Here is a 25,232-nt window from a genome sequence, read left to right on the forward strand (position 1 = left end):
TCTCCTTAAATGCTATCTCTGAGACAAATCAGGTCATGTAGAGCCAGGCCCACAAAAGGTTCTGAGGTGACTCAATCCTGTCAAATCAACGGGAGTTGGGCACCTAAACTTCTTTGTGAGTCTGGGCCCAAATGACCTTGAATAACATCAGTGTGAACATACATTGTACTCCAGTCAGGAATAGTGCATGGGCTGAGATGCACCTTAACCCCACAAATAGCACAGGTGATTAGTTGATTCAGCACTAGTTCACCTAAGTAACTGAAGGAAAAATTTCCACACATATCTTACTGTCAGTGTCATGAGAAAGGAATGACTTTGGGCCCCTATATCTTTGCATATGGAGAACACTGTTTGTTTGTTTTCTTGATAATTGGATATCATATTTCCCTTGGGTTGTGAAGTGAATTATTGGTAACTGTCAATGGTCCAATTGCTGTCCAGGCTTTGGCCAGTACTGATGTTTTCTCTGGTGAAAGATGTGTAAGTGCTAAATCTGGGCTTATAGGTTTCAGAAGCACACAGGTTTCAGAATGCTGGGAGATAACAATGTGTATTGAAGGGCTTTGGGATTCAGTGTCATGTTTAAGAGGAGTTCCTAACTAAGGACAGAAAAGAGAGGGATACCAGGGTGATGGCTGATGGTATAGCAGCCAGATTCTAGGATGAACACTAAGGAAGTGGATACATGCTGTACATTGGAGGGCAGAGAAACATCAGGTAAAGGAGAGCTATAGAGAGGGGCAAAGGAGGCCGTATAACATTCAAGAACCTTTTAATGGAACAGTAAATTCTTTTCGGTCTCTCCATCCCAGCATTCAAAATACAAAACAATATGTTTATTTTTCCAAGGCCAGGCAATGAGGTACACCACGAGAGGCAAGTGGACAAATGTCGATCAAGGACCAAAGCACTCGGTCCCCTTCTCTCTTTGCCTATATGTGGCTGCAAGCCGCATGGAACATCTGGAAAACACCTAGTTTCTCCATTTCTCCTTTCCTAAAATACCAGCATGTGGGACATTTAAAAGGGTCTGGACATTATAGTAACACTTTCTTAATTCTTTGCCATAATCTGACCGCCCTGTAAGCTGTGAGTTTGGAGACAGAAGGTGAAAAGATGGCCAGAGATTAGAAGTCTTCTTGTGGTCATGGCTCCAGGAAATTTCTACTTTCCTGGTACCTAAAAACTAACCTCTACCCTACCTGTGTCTTAAACATTAATTTCTTATCTTCCACTCTCTCAGCTATGTGATAGCAAGGAAAATCTCACTTACGGGAACAGTCTGCCTGGGAAGGGATGTCCTAGAAACCTGGAGGTGTGGCAGACAAGCAGATGGAGGTGGTGAGAGGATCATCGCTCTAGGACTAGAAAAATGCCGTGGGCTGGGTAGATTGAGACATAAAAGCTTAACAGTGTGTTTCATAAAAGCAAAGCTTTGCACGGTGTCTTCAGTGGGTATGTAAAGAAGGTGTGAAGGAAAAAACGGACATTTGACTATTTGTGTCCCTTTAGGTATCCATTTAGTTCTGTATTCACCAACCTCAGTGATTTCCAGTCCTTCTGCCATTACAGGATCTATGATTTGTTTCACACTAACTGAAACAGAGGACATTTGTTTTGTGTAAAACAGCAATACACTTCATGTACTCTTACAATGTCACGATTATGTCGATATTAAGTATTAGTATGAGTTTACTTTACACAAAGATGTGATGGAATACTAATATGTGAAACCTATCCTTGCCAGACCTGGTTCCTAGCTGGGAACTCTAGATTCCATACAAACACTAGTAATAATAGTCACTTTATTCTAGCCACAATGCTACAACCAAGATGTAATATACGCATGGGTGATAGATAAAACGGACAGATTTCTTATTTTCTACTGACATGCTTTTGAATTCATCCTTGCAGGGCTGACTCACCCTTTTAGCTTTCCAAGAAAGACAAATTGCTTTCCATGAGCTTTGCTGTGCACAGGTTATTTTTGAGCGCTTCCTTAATTAAGGTTTATCTGCTGTGCACATAATCCACAGATAAAAAGCCCTTGGTTTTTCTTTTGTGCAAGCAGAAGTTTTCCGCTGAACAACCTGTTTCTCACCCAACCCATTGTTATACAACATGATACACATATTGTATGGATAACCTGTCCTATCCCAGCTGCAGGCCAGAAAAAAAGTAATTTTTGATGACTGGGATGCTTTTGTGTGGAAGAATTGAATAGAAATGGGATTCCTGAGGACCCAATTTGCACAAACTATTAGTACATTTCTTTCATCCATGCTCTTAAACTCCACCTCTGCCCTAGTCTCATATTTCTTATCTTTCGTGTCTGAAATTATGATGAAAGCATAATGTTGGAAATACATTTTGCAGTTGCAAAACTTGGGATCTGGCAAGGACTCAAACAATGTGGAATAAGAGGACAGTGGTGTAACTGGAATAGCAAAGGAGCCTTTCAACTGTTGTGCTGTAGGTGCAGGTGAGAAGTTTTGGTCTGACCTCTCTGGGCAGAAGTGCTCTCCCATTCCCTGCCAGGTCAAGGACTCTCTGGCAGTCACAGCTCTCTGTAAGCACTGCTCCTTTGCTGCCCCCATGGTCTCCTGCTAGCAGTGGGAAGCAGATAAATGTTCACAGGGCTGCAGGTAACAGGATAACTCCTCTGGAGTCAGTCCGACATGCAGCAGATCACAATTCATAATAGCTGTCCTGGCTGGTGCAAGAGGTATGTGGGACCTGAGAGCAACAAGGCCAGTGGCAAGAGAGATCTCCCTTCAAGTGGCAAGAGACATCTCCCTTCAGTCAATAGTTTTCATCTTTGTCTAGGGAGTACCAATGTTGTCATATTCACTCATGGTTTTGCAGGAATCAGGCATGGAGACTGGAATTTCAGGGTCTTGCAGTTATGTCTAAATTGTCTTTCCAGCCTCCCAGTCTTGTGTGCTGAGAGTAGCCACAGTCCTTAGGGAGACACAGTCAAACCTAGGGCATCTAAGTGTTATACAGTGCTATAAAGGAGTGCCTAATCTATCTTCACGTTGCTGTGGCTACAGTGTAATGCCAGGAGACTCAAGATCTTAAACCAGCTAGTTCAGGTATTAGGTAAGGTTGCCACAGCAACACAGGACTTACTGCAAGCTGCAAACTTGTATAAGGAACAGGATGGATGACCCTGTGTGAGCTCTGCACTTGAATAGTTTAAAGGTACTTACAGTTTGTTTCCAACCCCCTTGTGCTGAAGTAGTCTGAAAAGTTTACCCCAGATGCTGAATAACACAGTGTTGAGTCAGCTATGCAAGAAAAAATATGAATACATGAATGGTTACAGCATGCTAGTGTCTGCATCGTATTTGCACATAACCTTCACCTGCTCTCTGACAAGCTGAGACAAACATGAAAGACCACTTTCCATACAGTGTCACTGAATGCACTTGGGGAAGGGTAGACATAATGCTCAGATGGGCCCCTGTGATTGGTTCAACAACCATTTTGCCCCTGGCCATGGTCAGGAGCACGAAAACTCCTTGTGCAGAATTAGGTATATTGATCTGTTACATGTTCTTTCACAGGCTTACACCCACTGCAGAAGCATCCTGGCACCTAGTCTCACTCCCAGACTTCCTGCTGTGTACAGACCCTCTGCATCTTTGGGGCAGCTCTTTTCCTTGATAATTTGGGACTGCTCATTCCCTGGCCACCACACCCACTCCAGGAATGATGGGCACCAGTGGCATGGAGGATCCTGTGCTCACTAGGGACCCAGAGGGAGGTAGTGGGTACCATCTCTGGCATGCTCACACATGTGTGCCTGACCCTGCCTTGTGCTGTGAAAATGACCTTTTCCAGTCTGTTTCCCAGGGATTGCTGCCAGTGTGGCCAGTCCTCTCTCCTCCTCTCCAGAGGCATGGTGTTTGCAGTGACATATGTGCATGTTGCAGTGGCTTCTTCTCCCTTCCTCCTGCCTCACTTTTATTGAATGTATTTATAGGCTATCCCTTCTCTGTGCTCTTCTGGTCTGGAGCCTTTCCCCAGATGGCACGTCTTGGTTGCAGTGGCCAAAACAGTGGTTCCCTCTTCCCATGCAGAGTAAATGCTTCTATCTTTCTCAGCCAGCTTGTTTTCTTTGTTTTCTGACCTGAGCCAGTGTTGGAAAAGAGGTGCAGACAGCAAAGAGGCCAGTGGCTCTGCTTCCACGTAGGTCTTTTGAACGCTTCCCAATGGGAATTTTAATAGAACAGTGTCCTTTTATCAATATGCAGCTGAGCTGTTACTTACCCAAGGGCTGCTAAATTATTGGGGTGAAGAATGGTATGTCCTGTAGATTCAGTGGAGGTTTATAAGCTGAGCATTATCTCTCTCCAGCAGACCAGCATAAGGCACAGGCTCTGTTTTGGTCCCATTTAAAACTCTAATGCACGATTAAAGTCTGAAAAACATGGGGAATGCCTGTTCTTTGTTACAAGGCTGAATTTCACCCAATAGTCAGAGAAATAATAATAGTCTACTGAAATTGGAAAGACTGATATTAATCTACCTATTAATCCTTCAGTGAAACCATGAGTGGAGAGCAAAGGCAAAGTGCTTGGAGTGCTTGCAGGCAGGGTGTTTATGAGGAGTATATCCTGTGAATATCCATGTGTGTCTGACAGCACATAACTGCAGTGGGGAGGGCAGCTATACTATTCTCTGTTGGCAATCCTCAGCCAAAAAGCTATAAAAGACAAAGGACTTTGTGTCATTAGAGTCACACACCTGTGAAACAAGGTGTCATTAAAAAGAAACACAGAAGGCAAAGGTGGATTTGGAAGGACTGTGAAAATCCCCCTTGGGAGAGTGTTCTGAAAATGAGTAGGGGAAGAAATCGGTGTATTTCAAAATGGATGGGAAAACAAATCATGAGAATAGAGACAACCCATCTGGTGCAAGCCTTTCCACACAACCAAGATGCTCTCAGCATTGCTGACGGAGATGATGAGGTGCTTTAAATTCCTTTTACAAACCTCCAGCTGGAGGTTTGGCTGGAGACCTGAGTCTGTCCAGCCTTAGAATGAAATCAGAGCCACCTGGCTCCAAATCCATACTAAATGGAAAGGCTGCTTTGAAACTTGTCACTGGTTAGCAGGAGGGGAAGGTGGGACATTCCCAATAAAATCAGTGATACATCTGAAGAAATCTTATTTCCCTTTTTCTCCTCTGCCTTCCTCCCTTGTTCTTCTTCAAAGGTTGAAAAAAATGAGGACGGAGACCAAAAGATTGAACAAGATGGCATCAAACCAGAAGATAAAGCTCATAAGGCAGCCACCAAAATCCAGGCCAGCTTCCGTGGACACATAACAAGGAAAAAGCTCAAGGGGGAGAAGAAGGGAGATGCCCCAGCATCTGAGACTGATGCTGCCGACAAGAAGGAGGAAGGCCCTGCTGGTGGAGCGGCCGAGAACAAAGAAAGTGAGGCTCCCACTGCCACAGAAGCAGCTGCTGACAGTGCCCAGCTGGAGGAGGGCAGCAAAGACAGCAGCGCGCCAGCAGAGGAGAAAAAAGGGGATGGAGCCGCTGACACGGGCTCAGAGCAGCCAGCCCCACAGGCTGCCACTCCTGCTGCCTCCTCAGAGGAAAAGCCCACTGCTGCCGCTGCCCCCGAAAGGGAAAGTGCCACTAAAGCTTCCACTGATAACTCGCCGTCCTTGAAGGCTGACGAAGCCCAAGACAAAGAGGAGCCTAAACAAGCCGACGTGCCTGCTGCTGACACCACTGCCACCACCACCCCTGCCGCAGAGGATGCTACTGCCAAGGCAACAGCGCAACCCCAAATGGAGACAGTGGAGAGCAGCCAAACCGAAGAGAAGACAGGTGAGTGAATGCCTCGCTGGGGAATGGGCCTCTCCAGAAATGGATACCTCCCTTGGTCTGTTGGGGATACGAAGTTGGCCAGCAGGAGCTGGTGCAGGGATTAGGCTAAGAGTTAACAAGGGAATTCCCTTGCTGGGTTTTAGGGGTGGGGGGAGATTAATTTTCTTGCTTAACACCCTCTTCATTGCTTCCTGTCAGCTTTTAGAAATACTGCACCTCCTGTCAAAGTTCCTGTTCCCTTGGATGGAGGTGCCATCCAGCCCTTTTTTTTCATGGTGGGAGGAGAGTGTCAGCCAGATGGGAGGCTTGGAGGAACCGGAGAGAGCTCCCCAAGCTCTGCATATCCTAAAAATAGTGATGAACTTTCTCAGTCACACTAGCACAGACCACTCCAGTGGGGTATCAAAACAGCCTGAGCTCATACCAGCTCATTGGAGGCTTCTAATTTGAGCTGAAAATCTCACAAGAGAACATCTCTCTCATACTGAAGGAGACCATTTAGCCTTGCTGGTGGAATGGTCAAGAAGGAGTCAAAAGAGTTCTTTCTTTCATCTTCTTGTGAATGGGTGAGACTCTTAGTACATCCACCTTCTAGTCAGTAACACTGTTTTATTAGTAGGGCTTACAGTTTCATCCACACCAATACTTCGAGCCTCTCTACTTGGAGAATCCCATAACAGCCATGCTTGCATGAAGCTTTTAGTCATGCCAGCTGGTTTTATATTGTAATAGGATCAGATGGGGAAAGGGAAGATTAAAGACCCTGACATCTCAGTGAGTGAGGACAGAAGAGAAGGTTGAATGCCAAGAATCACTCTAGGAGGTGTTTTCAACTCTTTTCCCTACAAAGGGCTGAAAAGTTTCAAGAGGCAAAAGTGGGCACTTTTGACAGAGGTATATTGTTACAAACCATAAAGAAGAGTTGGTTTTGAATTGTAATCCTGAATTGGGCAGAAAATGAATCAAATAACTGAGAATATTTTTCTTTCTTGTTCTTTACCTTCCTTATTTTGTCAAAGAAAAATAATATAAACAAAAAACCCCCCCGTAACATTGAAGGTAGGCACCACATGAAACTCAGTTAAGAGCCACTGCCAAGTAAAACTGGCCTCCCCATTTATGAGACACTCAGTTGTACAGGGCATTCTGCATTCAATAGATTTTTGGATAAAAATGTAGCATAGCACCTTCATATTCATAAACAGCCTTATGTAAATATTAGAGAGCCTCAGAGTCCAGTCTTGTACTTATTGATGTTTCTCCCTAATTTAATTTTGTCGACTACTTTTCCTCCACAAATTATAACTCCCACTCTCTAATTAGACTTCCAAGCTTCATAGCTAACCCCGAGCTTCAGGCTACTGTATTCCTGCTCAACAAAGTGGAGAGATAGAAAAGAGTAGGTATCCAAAAGGACAGATTAGGTACTGGGAGAGGAACTCATGCAAAACATTTATGATTTAAGGTACGGGCAAGGGGAGCAGCTATCAAGAACGTGAGTCTAAACTGATTATATACAGCTACAAAGGGTTGCTGGTTTTACCTTTGCTCATTTATAAGTTCCTAGAAATAAGCCTTGAAATTGCATTGTCCCTCTTGGCTTTTTGTTCTCCAGGTCTCCAGCCCTTTGTTCTTATTTTATGTGATAAGTTGAGTGGAAACATAAATGTCCTGTCATTTCTGAAATATAATTTGGAATGCTGCATGCTGTACTTGTGTTGGTGTTACACTTGCCAAAGGTATAAACATCAACGGCAAAACCAGGACAGAGTGAATCAGTGTTTTGGGGTTCTCTGTACACAGGATAATGAATGTTAATTACCTTTTATTTAAGGCTTGGGATGTCTTATTCCTAAACAGAAATGATTCTGCTTTGAGTTAGCATTCCATTTTTATTAAGATTAATCTGCTCTAATGGATAGAGGTAGAAAAATTATAGTTGCAGGCTACTTCATTTGCTTAATTTTACCGGTTTTGAGTTGCCACTCATCAAAGAATGGTTTATTTCTATGCAGTATTCTGAATCATTTGCAGATATCTTCCCCATGCTCTTGTTGGCTTTAACATCATTTGAAGTGGCCAACCATTCATGGCCACATTATTTGAAGTGGCCATTTAAATGTATGATTTAATATGCATTTGCACATGATACTATTACCTATGTAAATATCTATCCAACAGAATAAGCTGGGAAATCTACAATCAAATATATATTTAAAAATGAGTTTTCAGTGGTTGAGTGTTAAAGACCAGTATCTGCATCTATTTATACTTATTCAGTATGCATGCAGTAATACTCAAGCTTAGCAATGTTTGCTGAAAGCAAACATGAAAGGTATGTGGCCAGAGTCAAGCTGATAGCCTCTTTAAAATGTTAATGAATATAGATTTTTTTCTCCTGAATTCCTATTCCAGTATGATATCAGCCTTCCAGTCACAAACGTGAACAGCTGGCTAAGTGTCCCCAGAGTAATTCAAGAAAGAAAAGCAAAAAAGATTAAATAGGTCTTCTTGTCCATCTCTCTGAGGATGCATGGCTGTGCTCTGCAATACACTCTACAGCACAATGTCCACAATAGCAAGAAGCTGCTACTTCCTTAAAGAATATTCCTCTAAAGAACATCATCACATTACAAAAGTACCCACAGACAGGAAATATTTCTTTACAGAAAGCCTGTGTTTTCTTTTTTACTATCTTCATCCTGTTACTCCCTCATCTCTTTAAACCTTTCTGTTTCTCTTTTTATACTTACTCTTTCCATAGACTTAAAGAAATTTGCCATGTCTCGACCTTTCTCTCAGACATCCCTCAGCTAATGCAGCACTGGTGGTTGCTGGCATGGCTGTGATGGTCATCAATGAAAGAGGGAGGGCTACCAAACTTCTGCCACTCCAGCACTCCTCTGACCTGGGGACAGATCCTCTTTCAGCTTCATCAGTCCCCTTGGCTTTCAAAGGTCATCTCTTATCATTTCTGTGATCGAAGACTGGCACAGTAGTGCGGAGTGTCAGTCTGCCAAAAATAAATCAAATTGGCTCCTAGCCAATGTCATCAGTTGGCTGGTTGCCATGGCATGCTTGGCTGCTACTACCGTGAGGCGCGCCGACCGTGCTACTTCTGTGCAGTGATGTTCATCTGCCTTGAATTTTACTACAATGGCTGTATCGTCTTATCTGTGGATACCTTCCCCAGTGCAAGCATGAGCAAAAGGCAAGGGCATTTAATTTATATCCAGATGAGATTTTTGCCTTTGTCCAAGGGCAGGATGAAAGAAAGACAGGAAACAGGGAAAGGAATAACTAGCCTGATAAAGACAGGAGCACAGTTTTTAATGCTTAGTATTTAATGTTTCTGAAGTGGGGGAGAGATGGAGTGGTTCTTTGTACCAGTAAGTAGTTCCCTTGACAGGGTTCAGTTCTCCTTGTTATTCAGTTCCATGTACTCTATCTGTTGGTAATGGCTTAGGAAATGACTTCAGGAAACTGTCTTGTATCCAGTATTAGTTAGTCTGGAACCACAGGAATTCCCAGTTGTATGGTAGGGCAGTTTCTAAGCAATCCTCAATGTACCAAAAAGTAGATGGAAAAAAGAGATGGATTCCAACCTGGGTAAGGCAAGAAATGAGTCAGTGGACTTTGTTCAGCGGCAATGAAGGATTGATACAAGAAGGACAATCTCTTAAACCTCTTCCCTGGTTTTTGTGGATGACTAGCATGGCAAAAAGTTGTCTTCTCATTTGAACTTCTTTGTCAAGACTTAGGTTTATGGGTTTTCTTGTTATGATCCAACCTTTGCCTCTTTGTGTTGGTATTACTCCTAGAGAGGCTTGCTTATATGCCAAACTACTCAACAGGATAAAATTCACATGTGGTGGGGGGAGTGTATACATTACATATGGATGAGGAGGTGAGACTTATTCTAATCTAGGTTTCATTGGCTTAAATCCAGAGAGTTTCCATCAAAGTTACTGTAAAGAGTCTATGTCAGTGCAGCTTTGAAGTGAGATCAGCATCCAGCACAGCAGACTATGGAAGAAGATGGGCTACTATGTACTTTGCGGGGAGGAGACGAGGTGAATGTCACACAACGTTAGATTCTCTTTGTACTTTCACAAGTTTTCTAGTTTCACTTCCAAATTTGGCTGGCTCTTACATCAAAAGCACTCTCATTTTGTCAGGTAAGAATACAACAAAGCCCAGGAACGTGAAAGAGTAAATTGTGCCTAAGGAAATAAATGGATCTTCCTTTGTTGGGAAATGAAGAAGAATGCTTTTTCCTGGTTGATGAAATAGCTTTACAGTGGAGAAGCTTCACAGCTGAAATGAAAAATCAGCCAGGTGACAATTGCTTTGCGTGTAAGTGGACCAGCAATTCCCCCAAGGCCCTGTATCCTGCAAGCAAGGAGCGCTGGGAGGCACAATCATTTCCTCAAAGGGAGCAAGTCCCTGTGGATCCTTTTTCATGGTTTAGAACTGAATTAGTTCTTTGTTTTCAGTTCAGTCACCATACTGATGGAAGGACAATACTTGCTGCACTTAGGGAGAACTGGCTGTATAAAGATTTGTGAAGAGACACTGTCTATTGTCTTGTACCAGCTAGAAGGTACAGCCTAAGCAAGAGGATTGCAGTTGTATGACTTGGAATTTCAGTCTTGTCCCATGGGTAGCTGGCATGAGGCAGAACAACCTCACTGCCATTCCTGTTTCACGGAAGCTTATCTCTGCTACTGCACCAGGCAGCCAAGGAAAGCAATGCAAATACAGTAGTCTTCCCATGACTGCCCCAGAGAAAACAACTCAAAGCGAGGATGCCAGCACTTTCTTGTCTGCAGTACTACTCCAGCAACAAAGTAAAAATATAAATACAATTTAGATAACTTGGCACATGCTGGAGTATGAAGTGTACGTCTAGTCCTCAGTTGCTCTGAAATTTTTAATCTTTGCATTGTGTCTACATGGCTATAAGCATTGTGTAGGTATTTCACAGCCAGGTTTGCCTTGGTGAAAATAGCCATGTGAGGGGCAGGGTTAGAAAAGTGGAATGTCAGAATTTTCCTACACACAGCATACTACATGTGCAGGATTTCCTCCACTGTTGGAGTGAAATACTGTCTCTTGTCTCATGTGCTTCAGGTCTGCTGCTTCCTAATGAAATGCAGCTTGCCCCGTATAGATGGGAACTGTACTAGTGGGCTTGTGGTGAAGCAGAACTTCACCTCTTTTAGTAAAATCTTTGGTGACTCTAAGCATATGTACTGATGAAAAGGTGTGGGCTGACTCTGGATAAGCCTCTTGAGGAAAGAAGGTTAACCACTCTTGGGACCTCAGTAAGAAATGCATGGACACTCAAGGCTTTTTGACTCAAGGCTTATTTGGAGAAGGGTGCAAATTACAGAAAGGATGACAGCAGTCTTTCATCCCTTCTGATGATGGGGACAGCAGCTATTGCAGTATCAGACAAGCCCAACCTCACTGATCATGGCATGCTGCACAAAGTTCGTGTTCATGGAGAGGGTTGGTCAGCCTAACTGTTTGTCACATCTTTATGGTATTCTTCCAGCAGAACAAAGGTATCAGCCTCAAGCCTATACAATATTGAACTTTCTAGATGATATACCAGGGTTTGCTGAGAGCATTGCACTCCTATGCGTCTCCACAGGAAGGAGCTCCTGTGAGCCATACATACAGATGATATTGTTTAGGGTAGTGCATTCTAATGTCATGTATGTGCTCATGTTGTATGGTAGTCACTCATGCTAACACGTGGTGCTCTACATACAAGACCAGTGGTTAAACTCCACCTAGATTTTGCTCAAAATCACTCTCTCATTACAGTGTTTTTCACGGAGGCTCGCTGCATCTGCACACAGATCATCTTCAGAAAATGCTCTGAAATCTCCACATGGGAGGAATGCTTTCTGCCATAAATGATAACCAAAATTTCTCCTGGGAAAGGCTCAAATAGCCGACCAGTGAATAGTCTAGACAGACAATGCAATTCAGGTGGCAACTGTTTGCTGTATCTGCCAGAAGTGCTCTGCACTACTGCCAGTGTCATCTCTTTACACTAGGATCAAATAGGCTGAACTTTTCAGATAGATATAAGCTTGCAGAGTATCAGCTGGGATTTACAGCTCCAAGAAGCAGAACTTTAAAAGTAGCAGTACTGACTCTGTGGTACAGGTGGCTGCCAAGTGCAGAGGAAAAGGATTTGGAAAGTTCACCAGGTCGGCACAATCAGATTAGTTAAACATTCCTCAAGAGCTGTATAATAGGTGCATTAATACTGGATTATCAATGCCAGTGCAGTGATCACTTCCAACCTCTGTGGAAATTCCATGGACTCTGGCAAGGTGAGGTTGTACTCACAAGGATCCATGCAAATAACTGGTAGAGAAACACAGAAGTTGCCAAGCCAGGTCAGACCTAACATCCATTTATTGTACTTCTCACAGTAGCTAGCCAAAATTACTGCCATGGGATGATCTGGGTTAAACTGCCTCTCTACTACTAGGGCTCATCACTGTCCTCTGCTGTCTAGGATTTGGTTGAACAGGTAAAGCATGAAGTGTTATCTCTTTTGATGCTAATATAACTGCAGCATTATATGGCACATATATATATATATATAGGTAGATAGATATAGATATAAATATAGATAGGTATATATATAGATAAAGTATCTGATTGAATAAGTGTCAGCAGCTTCCTCAAGTCAAACCAACTGTACAGTGCCCATAAAGTTCTGTGGCAAATTGGCCACAACTGCCTTAAATATCTTTCTGTACTTATGCCACGTCACAGAAAGAGCTAAAGCTTCTGATAGCCCTACTTTATGTCATTGATTATTGTATATAGCATCATATGGTATGTATTTATGCACAGAGGGCATAGTAGAATCACTCTTGCTATTCATCTCTTTCATGAAGAAAACAAAAGCAGTGTTTTCAGTTGCTTTTTTATATGAAATTATTCCCATGCTTTTTAGGATTTTTATTGCTTTTCTCTGCACTCCCTTTAAATCTGTGTATCTTCTTTAGGAGATGGAGTGACAGATACTGTTCACATTAGTCCAGAAAAGGGTGTACTTCTACACACTTCTTTCCAGAAAAGCAATATTTCATTCTTTTTCCTTCTCATCCCAGTTGTTATGCACAGCAACATCTTTGCCTTTTGAAGATAGCTACCCAATGAGCATCGATGACTGCAATGGCTTGGGAGTTCTCCTCTTTGTAAAGACGCTGCTGAAATGTTTTGTTCAGCCGTATGATAATCTGTGAGACTGGGGAATGGCCAAGAGAGCCAAGGAAAATGTAAGCAGTGACAGAAGGCTTACAAGTCAAGCTACTGGCATCAGCTCCATGGAACAGTTTCCACCTCCAGTTCTGAACACCCAATAGACCTGTGAAAGACCATATTACAGCTCAATTTGAACAGGTCTCTAGACATAAGTTATTTCTCAACACTACATTCATTCTTCAAGCTTGACTTAAAGAAGGGCTTCCTCATTCCCTAGCTTTCTTTTCTGTTTGTGTGAAATGTCTTTCAGGCAGAAAATAGAGGAGATAGATACTTTAAAATAAGGTGTGTGGGAAATCCAAATGATGGAGAGTACTGTTATCATGTGCTTAGCTGTTCTCTGAAGGAGAGTCCAGCCTGGTTTTGCGGGTTACTAGAATTGCAACTTTCTTCCTAGTTCTGTATTCCCTACTAAAGGCTCCTTTTACATGTCCTTTAGCTCTAATGGCCTGTACCATGTAAAGAGCCTTAGCTCTATCATCACCAAATGTGAATGTGATCTGTGGAAATGTTTCTTTTTTCTTTCTGTGTACTTAGTTACATCAGTGTCAGCATGGGACACTGGAACAGAACGGAAAATCTCAGCTGAGGTCCTGGCAGTCAGGAGTCCCTGTTGGACACCTGCCCTTTGCAGTGCTGAGAGTAGTCAGGAAAAGAACTGTGGAAAGCTGGACAGTGTCCAGAGATGTAAAGGAAAATGTTCTTCCCCTAATGACCGGAAAAGTGAGACTCAATGCTTCATGCAAATATGTCTCAGATAAAGGTCATAAGGTCCCAATTATCTACCATTCAAAGAACGACACACTTTCCAGCTGTACCTTGAGGCAACAGTAAATGAGTCCTCTTTTAATTATGAAAGAAAGCAGAAGGTGGAAGACACTATTCAACCTCTCCATCTTCCTTCAGCAAAACACTGTAATTGGAAATGCTATTAATGATAACCGGATATTACCTGTAACCTACAGGGCTTAATGAAGAAGAAAATCTCTCTGACATTTGGAAGAGCATCCAAATCTCAGTGCTAAAGTGGTGCAGTGCTACAAAACCATAGCTGACAGTGCATTGCAAGTATAGGGAAAGGGACAGGAGAGCATCAGCAAGAGCTGTGACCATTATGAAGAGAATTTCCTGGATTTTGACAAAACTGTCTTAGCAGCTGTGAAAAAATATTTCAAGGACCTTACTTGATAACCATTTGAAAAGATGGAAGCTGGAATAAGGTAAAAGTAATTTAAAGTTGGGGTGGCAGCAAGTACTTTTAAAAAGTACTTTTTAAGCTGGAGGCACACATTGATTTGGAAATGACAAAAGCCTCTAAGAGAGAGATGTGAATGCAGGCTTGTGTGGACTAGGTCCGTAACTAGGTCCATAAGTCCAAAATTTGTAGTTTTCAAATGATTATAGGACTCCATTTCCTTACTGAGTGTGGGCTTAGAAATGAAAGGATGTGTATTCCAGCTTAGACATCTTGTGTTACCTACCCTACTTACCTAAGGCTAGGATTTCACCTGTTGTTTCAGCATCAGTGTCATAAGCAATTCAGAGTAATCTTCAGTTATCAGCGCTGAAACCAGGGATATGCCAGAGGAGATCAACCTCTGGGATGGAGCCTGCCTCACTGCACTTCAGAAAGATGTGTGAGTTGAAGGAGTCTGTGGTCTTAATCATAGATCTGCTCACAAATGGTGTCAGGTATGTTTCTTCCTGTGGAAGGGACTCAGTGCAATGTTGTTATATTGGTCTTCTGCTTTCCCTTGTTGTCAGAAGAGATGGAAATCCCCCACGTTCACAGGGTCTGATCAGGGGGTTGCTGTGAGTTTACCTTCAGTAAGGCTGCTATAATTTATAGGAGCAGCAATTCTGTCTGGCCCTTTGTCTACATTCTCAGTCCATCATTCAACTGGTACACCAGAGATCCAGATGATGGAAGGAAGTAACTTCTTTATTGCCAAAACTGAGCAGGCAGGAGTGTCACCTAGATCTTGCAACTCTGTGCCACACCTGCTCAATCCTGAACCTTTCCCATGGAACAGCTCCTATGTTCAGCATGGACATTCAGGGTGCTGCAGGTTTGCAAGAAGGGAGACTGGTGGGTGTTTGGAAGATGCCTCAGTAGTTTGCAACAGTTTTGGCACATGCCTTTGGGCTTACCTTTGGGGTTGAAGGTATGTTGCCACAAAGCCATTCCAGCACTGCTGCCATGCCTTCGCTGGGAGACTTACCAGTGTGGCCAAACATGGTGCCAGGCACAGGGACTGAACTTGACCTCTTGCCCATGACACAACCTCTCCCAAACACACCTGAGGCTCACCAGGAAGGCAGGGGGAAGAAATGCACAGCGCTGCTGCTGAGCAGCAGACTGTGGTCTCAAGGGACACTAAACCACCACTGTTCACTGCACTCAATAGAGACACAAAATGAGAAAGAAAACATGTCTTTGCCCCTCAAGGTAGAAAATGTCTTCATGGCTGAAGACAAATGACTGTGAGAAAGATGGATGTAGTAATGGATTTTTACATCAGAGAAGGAGAAAATTCCAGACACTCCTAACTAATGTACCATACAACTACTTCTTGTCCCCATTTCTAGAAAAATACATACCAGTGGTTCTCCCAAACAGTGAGAGTAAAGCCTAGTTGCAGTGGCTGAGTCCTGCTGGACTGGAATTTTTCTGTGAAACTCTTTTTTTCATTGAAGAACCCTTTAATTTTTCAAATGCAAACATGTTATATCAGTACCAGGACTTATGGGATTTGTAGAGTAAAGCAGTAAGAGAAACCTTTACCTGCTTTTGAAGTGTCTAGCATGTGAGGGTCAGGTACTCCCTGAATGTGACAGAAGACAAGGTGGAGACATGCCTTACACTAAGAAGCTAAAATCCATTGGGCTGCTGGACAAAGCTTCCCCTGATCCCTCCTGCTGGAGCTATTCCACTTTGTATAAATTATTTATTATTTGCTGGAGCCAGGATGTGGAGTTTGGTCTCCCCTATTCCAGATGAGTGCCTTCACCACTAGTCTACAGAGTCCATGTTTTCCTCTGGCCCAATGAATATTTCATGACTTATGGAAGTGGAACAGCTCCATCAGGAGAGGAAGAGTAAGAGAGACATGTTCATTCATGTGGATATCTCACAACATTGCTCTGTGACCAGCAGGCAAGACCCAAGCCAAGACCCTGGCACCAAATAAAATTAGCTGGAGGACCAGGGGAGACATTATGAGCACGAAATGGTGGGGTGCCACTTCCTATGCCTCAGTGCAGTTTCAGAGCAATTTCAGAGCAGCTCAGGCCTGATGAGTTCATGCATCGTACAAGGCCCTCTTCTTCTTCTAACTGCAATTGTCAAAATGATGGTGCCCAAGCCTAAAGTATGGGCTGTTCCACCTTGGCCAAAAATTTGGAAACTCTGCAAGTGGGAGCTGTGGTAACTCACAGCCTCCGTGGACCTGTGCAGAGCTGGGCTTCATGGCAGACTTGGCTAAGCAAAGAGATAATGAAGGAGTAGCTGCTGCCTGGCCCTACAGTGAGTCAGGGCTACCTCGGGCTGGAAGTGATGGCAAGGGACAGCCAAAGCAGTGCTGGAACGCCCTTTGATGAGGGAGAAAAGCCGTGTTCTTGTAGAGTAGCTTAGCTAAGAGCGATCTTAGCCACCTGAATGGGTACTTCTTCTGCCATAGTGGACAGTACTGAGGAGCTTCAACTTTGCTGTTGACAATCCAGATACACTTTCTGCTCCATAGAGGAGATGCAAGCTGGCCATGGCACAGCTGGCTCTGCACAGGGCATTGGGCTGCCTATCTGTACCCCTAGGAGGTCTCCCCAGCATTTGCAGCTGTCCCACTGAATGCCCTCATGTCAAGGCCGAATTCATCAACTGCCTGATTGAGTTGTTATTGTGAAAAGCCAATTAAACCGAGATGGCTACTGTGGGACAGTCACATTAGTTTGCTTGGCGCAGCGCTCGGAGAATTCAAAGAATGAGAAGTCCCTCTCAGAATGGGAGAAATGGCTCTAAAAACTGGTTAAAACCAAACAAAACAAAACAAACCACCAAAAACCCCCAACCAAATAAACAAACACAAAAAAAAAACCCCAACCCCCAAACAAACAAACAAACAAAATCCCCCAAACCAAAAAAACAAACCTCCAAACTTGCCAGATTTTGTTTAAAATCATAATTATTGATGCTAGTTGCGGCCACCTTCACAGGGAAGACTGGTGCTGGCAATGAGAGCATTCATTAATGTTTTTACAGGCATCTCCTTGCTTCCCTCATTCTGTGCAGCTTGGCTCCCTGAAAATGGCCAGTGCAAGGCTCAGGGCTGCCCTACACCTCCTTTCCCCTAGAGCTAACCACTTACTGAGCAAGCATCACCACACCTCTGGTCACAGAGATTTCTTGGGGCATAAGGGGTGATTACACAGACCAACCTCCCATCTGCAGTCAAACTGTGACTCTTTACCTCCCAATCCTTAAGCTTTCTCATGGGTACCCAAGGGATGAGGCTAAAAACTGAGGAGGATCTGGCCTTTGCAGGATGATCTGGGGAAAGTGTCGAGCTGCCCATCCAGTTTTGCAGGACAGGTGTTGTCACCCCTGATCTTTCTGTCTCTCGAGGGCTGTGATTAAGCAGTCCCAGACAGGGGATTTCTAGAAGATGTGAGGGCTGTTCTGCACCAGTAATACCACTTTGTGTTGTCTCGAAGTGGGGATTTCCCCACAAGTGCTCCTAGTTCAAAATGCGTCTCCCTGTGTCTGGGCTCTCAAATCTCCTCCAGTTGAAATGAAAAGCCAAAGGCCCAGGAGCTTCACTGGGTACAGAATGAAGCCCGGACTGCCTTCTAGAAAGTGGTGTCAGTGTTTCAGTGCCCATTCTGCATAAAACACATTGGAATTCTAAGGGTGTGCACACCAGCTGTGCTTTTGAGAAATATTAGTAATATCTTTGATGCAAAATGCCGGTGTTGTTGATGTTGCAACTGCTGTAGACAGTTATCAAGAAGATGGCTGTGGAAGGCCTGACAACAGGCACTTAATTAATTTCAGAATCCAATTTACATAGCCTTGGTGTATGATGATGGACAGAAACAAACTAATGATCTCTAAATGAAATTTCTCCTTCATTTAAACACAAAATGGGAGGATGGCAAAGGGAAAAAAAAGAGACATTTTATGTCCTCTCCTTGATTGTAATTCCCTGCCTTCAGCTAGATCAATATCATTTCTGCTGGAGATGGAGGCTGCCTCTGGTTTCCATGGCAATGTGGTTGTTGGAGGCTTGCAGGCTCCATGAATCCCCAATTTATCAGTCTTCTAGGCTTTAATAATGGAGACCAGCAGTCAGGCAGCTTATGAATGGCACATGTCTTTTGGGCTGGGGGAAGGGGGGCGGGAGCGTGGTTTGTAGTAAGGGCTGCAGCAATTTGTTTTCCTGCCACCGACAGCTGAAGGGGGAGGAGTACGAGAGGAGGAGCAGTGCATTAATTCTGGATGCACTGAAGGAATTTCTAGACCATTTTGCCGCAATTACGGAAGATTTCCTCCTGTAGTTTCTTCTCCCTGGACAGCCTTGCCAGGGAAGGGAAGGAGAGCAGCTGCACAGCTGGTCCTGTGTGAGGAGGTGGGAGCTGTAGATGGAGAACCTAAAGGCTCTATCTGCATGTTTCCTTCCTCTTCTTAACCCTCTTTATTTCAGGATCAGCAGTGCGTGAATGCCAGCAGTCTGCCACAGTTTCAGATTCCTTTTTATCCCCCTACTGATCCTATCACAATTGCCAGGCTGATCAGCAGAGCTGTAAGATGGGCAGACCTCTGAGGACTTGATCTGTCTCTCAAACTTCTGTCCTTGCTGTACTATTCTCTGTACATCTGCTAGGCCTCTCCAAATCAAACCTGCATCCCCAAATGCTGTAACCTTCCTTCCCTGAATTAATTACTTTTCTAGGAAGGTCCTGGCTTTAGAAAAATCACTATCAGCCACTTCAATGAGGTTCAATTGGCCTGTATCTACTCAGGGTATTTCCATTTCTTCTTATCTTTCCTCTGATTTCCCCCCTATAATCTTAGAGGGCAGTTGCTCTAAGGAGGCTAAAGAATAAATGAGTGTCTCTTACAAAGACTTTGTTCTTCTGTCCCTTCACATGCCCTCTACTTCTCAACCATCATCCAAAACTTTACCCAGCAAGGGAGAAAAGACGGGTGACTCAAAAGAATGCTGTTGCATGAGATGGGGACATCCTGTTTTCCAACACATATGCCAAGATCAGCTGTCAGGTGTTATATTCCACAGCTGGAACAAGTTAAAACCTCTATTCAAGCTGTTTGAATCACAAGATATTTAAGGAATTCAAAAGAGCACCCTTTCTGGTCTCCAGGACCTGTGTGAAATCAACACGGGCAGGTGAGGAGAAGAGTAAAGAACATCTTATGGGTAATTTCTTTTTCGGATTTCCTCAGATGAAAAAATGAATGCTTTTCTTCTAATTGCCTTCCTGTGATGGCTCGGGGAGTATTGCTGAGACTGCTGCACCTCCAGTTTTGGGTTGAAATTAGGACTTCATGGAATGTCATAAATAACAGGGTCAAGGGATCATACCAGTGAAAGTGTGGCTGTGTGCAGAATGGCTCGTTAAGGTGCTGGAATGAAAAGCCAAGGTGACTCAGCCTCCTGGGTACACCACTGGCTCTTGTGTGACTACAGCCCAGTTCTTCATACTTTGCTTATTCTAAAATGCAAACAAAAGCTTTTTCTTTCTTCACTGGGGTGCCACAAGGATAAAATACCCCCATGATTTTTAGTTAGGCTATTGTTGAGGTGATGAAGACCATATAAATACTTACACTGCTGGCTGCCTGTAGCATTCTGGGAAGGTGACAAGGGAGATAGCTCTTCATGTTCGTGAAGGTGTGGGTTCATCCTAAGTGTATGATCTGGATATTATATACTGTTTTATCACATAGGTCTGATACAATCTTGATATTGTATCTAGAAAGATCAGTACACTACTACCTTGCTGGAAAGTCAAGCAGAGGATAAGGAAGAACTATGGTCTGATGTCTGCAGAGGCATCTTTGATTCTGGGTCACCTTTGTGGGAGATGGAGGGCCTGGTAGCTTGGAATTGCTTCTGGACCGAGCCTTTCTGATTCATCAAGGCAGCTGAGCAACTGATGGTGCATCAGATCAGCTCTGACTCCAGCTGATGGCTGGGGAAATACTGCACAAGGCACTTCCCATTTCTCCCCTTCAAGGTCCCTGGCTGTGAAGGCCATGGAACATTGGTAGGAGTCTGTTGAGGTCACAGCACCTTTGATTCTGTGTGGTAGGAAGCCACTCAATACCAGTGCAAAACATCTGCCTTCAAGGCACTCTCATCTGCAAAAAGCTCTTTTACCTTGCCTTTGGCCACTGTGCTATGAAGTCTCGCACTTGCCCACCACTTTCTGGTGCAACAAAGCATCCCCACAGAAGTGCTGTGACAAGTCACACTGGCCCTGTCCTCCCTGGAGCTGCCTTTGCTTGTAGCTGTCAGCATGGCTGAGAGTGGCATTGTTAAAGGAGATCTCACTGTCTGAAAACAAAATCACTCTGGTAGACTTCTTCCAAGCCTAGCTAGATTGAAATTGCCAAGTTATAGGTACAGTACATAGGAAGTTTGGGACAAAAGTACTGGTAATAGGCAGCAATAGATGAATAGTCAGCCGTATAACTGTAATTTTTCTCAGCCTCCAGGCCTGGCTGCATCCATGAATATGGGAAGGAAATAGCAGTGGATGAAAGAAGGAGAGCCCCTTCTTTCCCATTCTCCAGGAGGGAAAAATATTTGCAAATGTAACTGTAACAGGGTTAACACTTCGCATTCACAAGGAACATCCTCCCTTTTCTCCCCACCCTCTTCTTCCATCACTCCCATTTCTCTGGAGACCTCACTGCTCCCTCCTGTCAGGCAGATTTGGGGAGTTTCCGTGGCAACCCAGCAGCTGGTGTCTAGACACTGTGAAAGATGCTTTGCAATGGAGCTGTGAGCCTGACTCCCCTTGGCACCCCCTCCCCACTGCTGCGCACCCTGAGCATCTCTCCCACCACTCCTTCCCTTTCCATCTACAGTGCACATGGATGCCAATGCAGGGTTGGATTTCCACGGTGGTGCTAGAGGAAGAAAGGCACGAGGTGGGATGAGAGGGAGAGGAAATCCCTAAGCCATTGTCTCTTCAGCTTGACAAAGCGCAAAGGCATTTGGGGCGACAGAACTGGGGCTGGATGTCCTCTGAGGATTTAGCAGGATCAGAAAAAGAGGCAGCTGTCCAAGCTTGGACCAAAGTTATCAGCCATGGGACTTGCAGAAGTTGTTTATTTTCCTCTCTGCTGGAGCAAGTGAGCCATTCATACATGGTTCTGAAACAAAGATGAGGTGGTCTAGGAATAGGAGGCTAAAGCTACCATGTATTGTGGCCATATTAGCCTTTTTGGTTTAACCTTAACAGTCTGCTTTGCCTGCTTCTTTACCTGGACCTCCTGCCAGCTACTTGCACTGGTGACATTCCTCCCCACCACATTGTTGCAGGGTTTGACAAGGGTATGCAGATCTTCCAGGTGCCATGTGCCCACCAGGACCCCTAGGGCTCACAGGAAGCAGGTGGCACCCTGGGTCTGTCTGTGGCAAGTGAGGGATTCACCAGGGGTCTGGGAGAAGTCAATCCCCTTGACCAGACACAGCCACTCACCTGAAATACAATTTCTTCATTTCCCAGTGTTTTGCTGGGGCAGTGTAAGTCTGCCAGTTTTCAGAAGCAGTGAGCGGGGAGGGCGTAGGATTTTAGCACTGCGTATGACGCATCGTAGGGCTGACTGCAATGGGCTAACATGGATCAGGAAGAGAACTGTGTAAGCAACAGCTCTGAACCTGACGTGTGTCTTGTTTCAGCAGTCTCAGACCTACCATCGTCTGCCTGGAATAGGCTTCTGGCTGGCTAGAAGGACAGATGGATTGGGACAGATGAATCAAGCTGTGAAGCCTGGATCCAAATCTGGATCCAAATGTCATTAAAACTAGGAGAGGCTTAGGTCAGGGATTTTAAATGGAGCCTTCCAGTGCTCCTTACCCTCCAAAAAACAAAGTCTCTAAGCAGAGTCATCTCTGGGGCAGATGAGATCTGATTATAACAGGACAGGAAGACCCAGATTAATATTCGGGAGCAAAGTGAAGACTGGATGAGGAACAGGTTTTCAGATCCATCTCTGCCCAAGCTGTAGCTGGCAAAGGACAGAGAAAGGAAGGAGCATGAAAAACACTAGGGAAAGAGCAGTGTCTGCATAGATCTGGGAAGTACTTTAGCATGAATGCACAAGAGAGTTCTAGCTGCACAATCAATATCAGCAATAATTATGCAAACAGAGAGAGAGAGAGAGCAGCAAAAGCAAAATCCCTGCATCTGTATTAGAATCCCAGAGTGTTATGCAATTTGTCTTCTCTTGGCATTGGCTGTGGTAATTTAAAGATCTGCAGTGAAACAGACAAAAAGGAAAACAAAACCCAAACCACCAGCCACAAAAGAAATGATCATCAGAGAGGTTGCTGCTACTATGGTCATAAGCTGATGTCTGCTCTGATTTAATTAATCTTGGCAAGTCAGATGGGAGCTGGGCAGGTCCCAAGAGACAGTGTTTTACCCGGAAATCCACTCAACCTAATTTCACTAATGTAGGGCAGTGGAGGGACTTGGAGAGGAGCCTGCACACTCAACCATTAGAGCACAGCGTAGGCAAAGGCAGCTGGAAGTACCACCATCCAGCAAAACTGCTGCTTGCGTGCCTGCTTCAGCTTTACAGCAACCAGAGCTGCATATGTTCCAGCCGTTTGCTCCCCAGCAGGGCTCACAGACATGACTCTCACCCTTTCCAGGAAATAAATGGAGTGCTGAGGAGCAGGAACCCTCTAAGACCCTATTTCAGCAAGGATCTATAGTTCATTCCATAATATTACTCTTCCATGGGCAAGGCTGTTCCCTAGCAGGTGCCACTTGAAGCTGTAGTATGAAGCATCTCTCTGACACAGGCCCTTCAGCCAGGAAGCAAACACATATCAGCCTGTCCCACCACGCTGCTTTATCCCTTAAACAATTCTGCAGTCACAGCTTAAGGTTTGTCTGAGGCTGCCCAAAACGTTTCTCAACGTGGCTGATCCATCTAGTTTGCTAGGTGGAAGTTAGATTGGTGGCAGCTCAGCTCACAGATGCCTGTCTCTTTGGCAAAATTATCCCATTCTACAGGATGATTTGGACTGCAGCGTAGCTTTCCACACACTGAAAAAATGCAAACTAAAATCTCAAAACTGTGTCTACGGGGGTGGGTCCACAGGACTGGAATAACCGGGAACAGTGCAAGTGGTGACTGGTGTGCATTAAGACAACTGTAAGGGTGATGATTGCAAGCACCAACTAGCTGGGTTTTGTTGATGGTTTGGGTTGTGGGTTGTTTTTTTTTTTTTTTCCCAGCTTTTTGACCTAGCCATTCTTGCTTTATCCTTCAGGACTGAATTTATTTTTGGCCCCTCCTCATGCTTCTTTTCTTTATTTTACAGCTCTGCCTCCCCTCCTGTTCTGTTTCCTCCATGTGTGCACATCTTGTGTTCTCATTTTGTGAGTTTGTATCTTTCCTTTTGCTCTGTGGCTGGAATGCTCTAGGACAAATGTGGATGTTTCCATTTTGGCTAGTTACAGATGTAGATGTTCCAAGGCTGCAACTCCTCTTGTCCTAAAGTAGGTATCTAAACAGGACAGGTTAACAGAGTCCTAGAAATGTGATGTTTATTTCCACTAATTAGAAAGGAAGGAGAGAGTGAGAAGATCAGCTGGAGATGTCTCTATGTAGATGTCTGCAGTTAGGTGATATGTCTGTCCCCTTTGACCTCAATTTTCTCATTTCATGGTCTCACCATGAGCATACTGATGTTGCCCAAATCGAGACTCAGCTGAGGAAATAACTGACTGTTGTTTTGTTCCCTTGCAAGGACACAGGGGACTCTGATCTTGTGGGAGGAGAGTCTCACAATGCTGGCACGTTCAGGAGGGAGGCAGCTTTAGACAGGTGAAAGTTTGGCTACCCAGGGTGAAATACTTTTGTTCCTCTATCAGGGGACAGCCTGAATTCTCGTCTGCTTTTTTGGTCACCTTTGCAACAAAGTGAATGTAAGATGCCAAGGCTGTGCAGTTCTGTCTATATAATGGTACCTGTTCACTACAAACCCACAGGTGCAACAGCCCAGAGTTCAAAATAGTGGATGATAAAGACTAGTATTGAATAAAAAACAAAGTAAGAAATATTCTCTCTCATGTATGGAATCCCCAGGATAGCTATCTACTAATCTCCCCAGGAATACCTTGCCCTCCTTTACTGGGACTCTGAGAACTAGGCTGTAGAAAACCCCAGAGAACACACTGGAGAAATTGCCTGCATCAAACAAACTGGTGAGTCAGATAAACGGTCTCACTGCTCGTTGTGAATCAAAAACTGCTATTAGCTTGCCCTGATGTCAGTGGGGTTGTGGTGCATTGCTCCCACTGCACAGAGCAAATCCTCTTCTTTCTGATGTGGTTTAGTAGTGCCAGAGCTTGAAATTTATTTTTTGTGCTAAATTCTTTATCCTTCATGATACTGCTTCTTGCTAAAGTTCATTACTATATAATAACACCAGGTTGTTTCTTTTCCCCCATCCCAAAAATCAATAAAATGCTGCTAAAGCTGCTAGGGAAATAAGACATAGCTTAGCAGGGTGTAGCAGTACATAGAACATTTCCCCTTATTGCTTCAACAACACACAAGAAAAAATAGGGAGAGCGATTCACTGAATTTTGTGTGGTAAGTCCTACTCAAAAAGCTAGACTTATTATTTATACTTGTGGTATCCACAGACCATCATTTGGTTTGTATGATTCCTCTCTCTTGACTTGAATATGGGGTGAAGAGACTTTAAATCATTCCTGCTGCTCAGGAAGTCAATCAGAGTCAGTCCAGGCTCTTTCATGCACAGCAGAAATCAGTGCAGTTTCTGGGTTGCTTCAGCAAAGAGTCATCTGCCTAT

At 44.1% G+C, this 25,232-nt stretch overlaps 1 protein-coding gene across 1 annotated transcript in view; it reads left to right on the forward strand.

The window, feature by feature from the left end:
- The window catches only part of GAP43 (growth associated protein 43), a 54,731-nt gene that overhangs the window by 25,635 nt on the left and 3,864 nt on the right, over positions 1-25,232 (forward strand). Inside the window, exon 2 of the mRNA XM_027878849.1 lies at positions 5,226-5,850. Coding sequence (XP_027734650.1) covers positions 5,226-5,850 — 625 coding nt within the window. The remainder of the gene's footprint in view (positions 1-5,225; positions 5,851-25,232) is intronic.

This window comes from Empidonax traillii, unplaced genomic scaffold (genome assembly GCF_003031625.1).
Source record: "Empidonax traillii isolate 1590-97213 ecotype Southwest subspecies unplaced genomic scaffold, ASM303162v1 scaffold46:size3806547, whole genome shotgun sequence".
Lineage (NCBI taxonomy): Eukaryota > Metazoa > Chordata > Aves > Passeriformes > Tyrannidae > Empidonax > Empidonax traillii.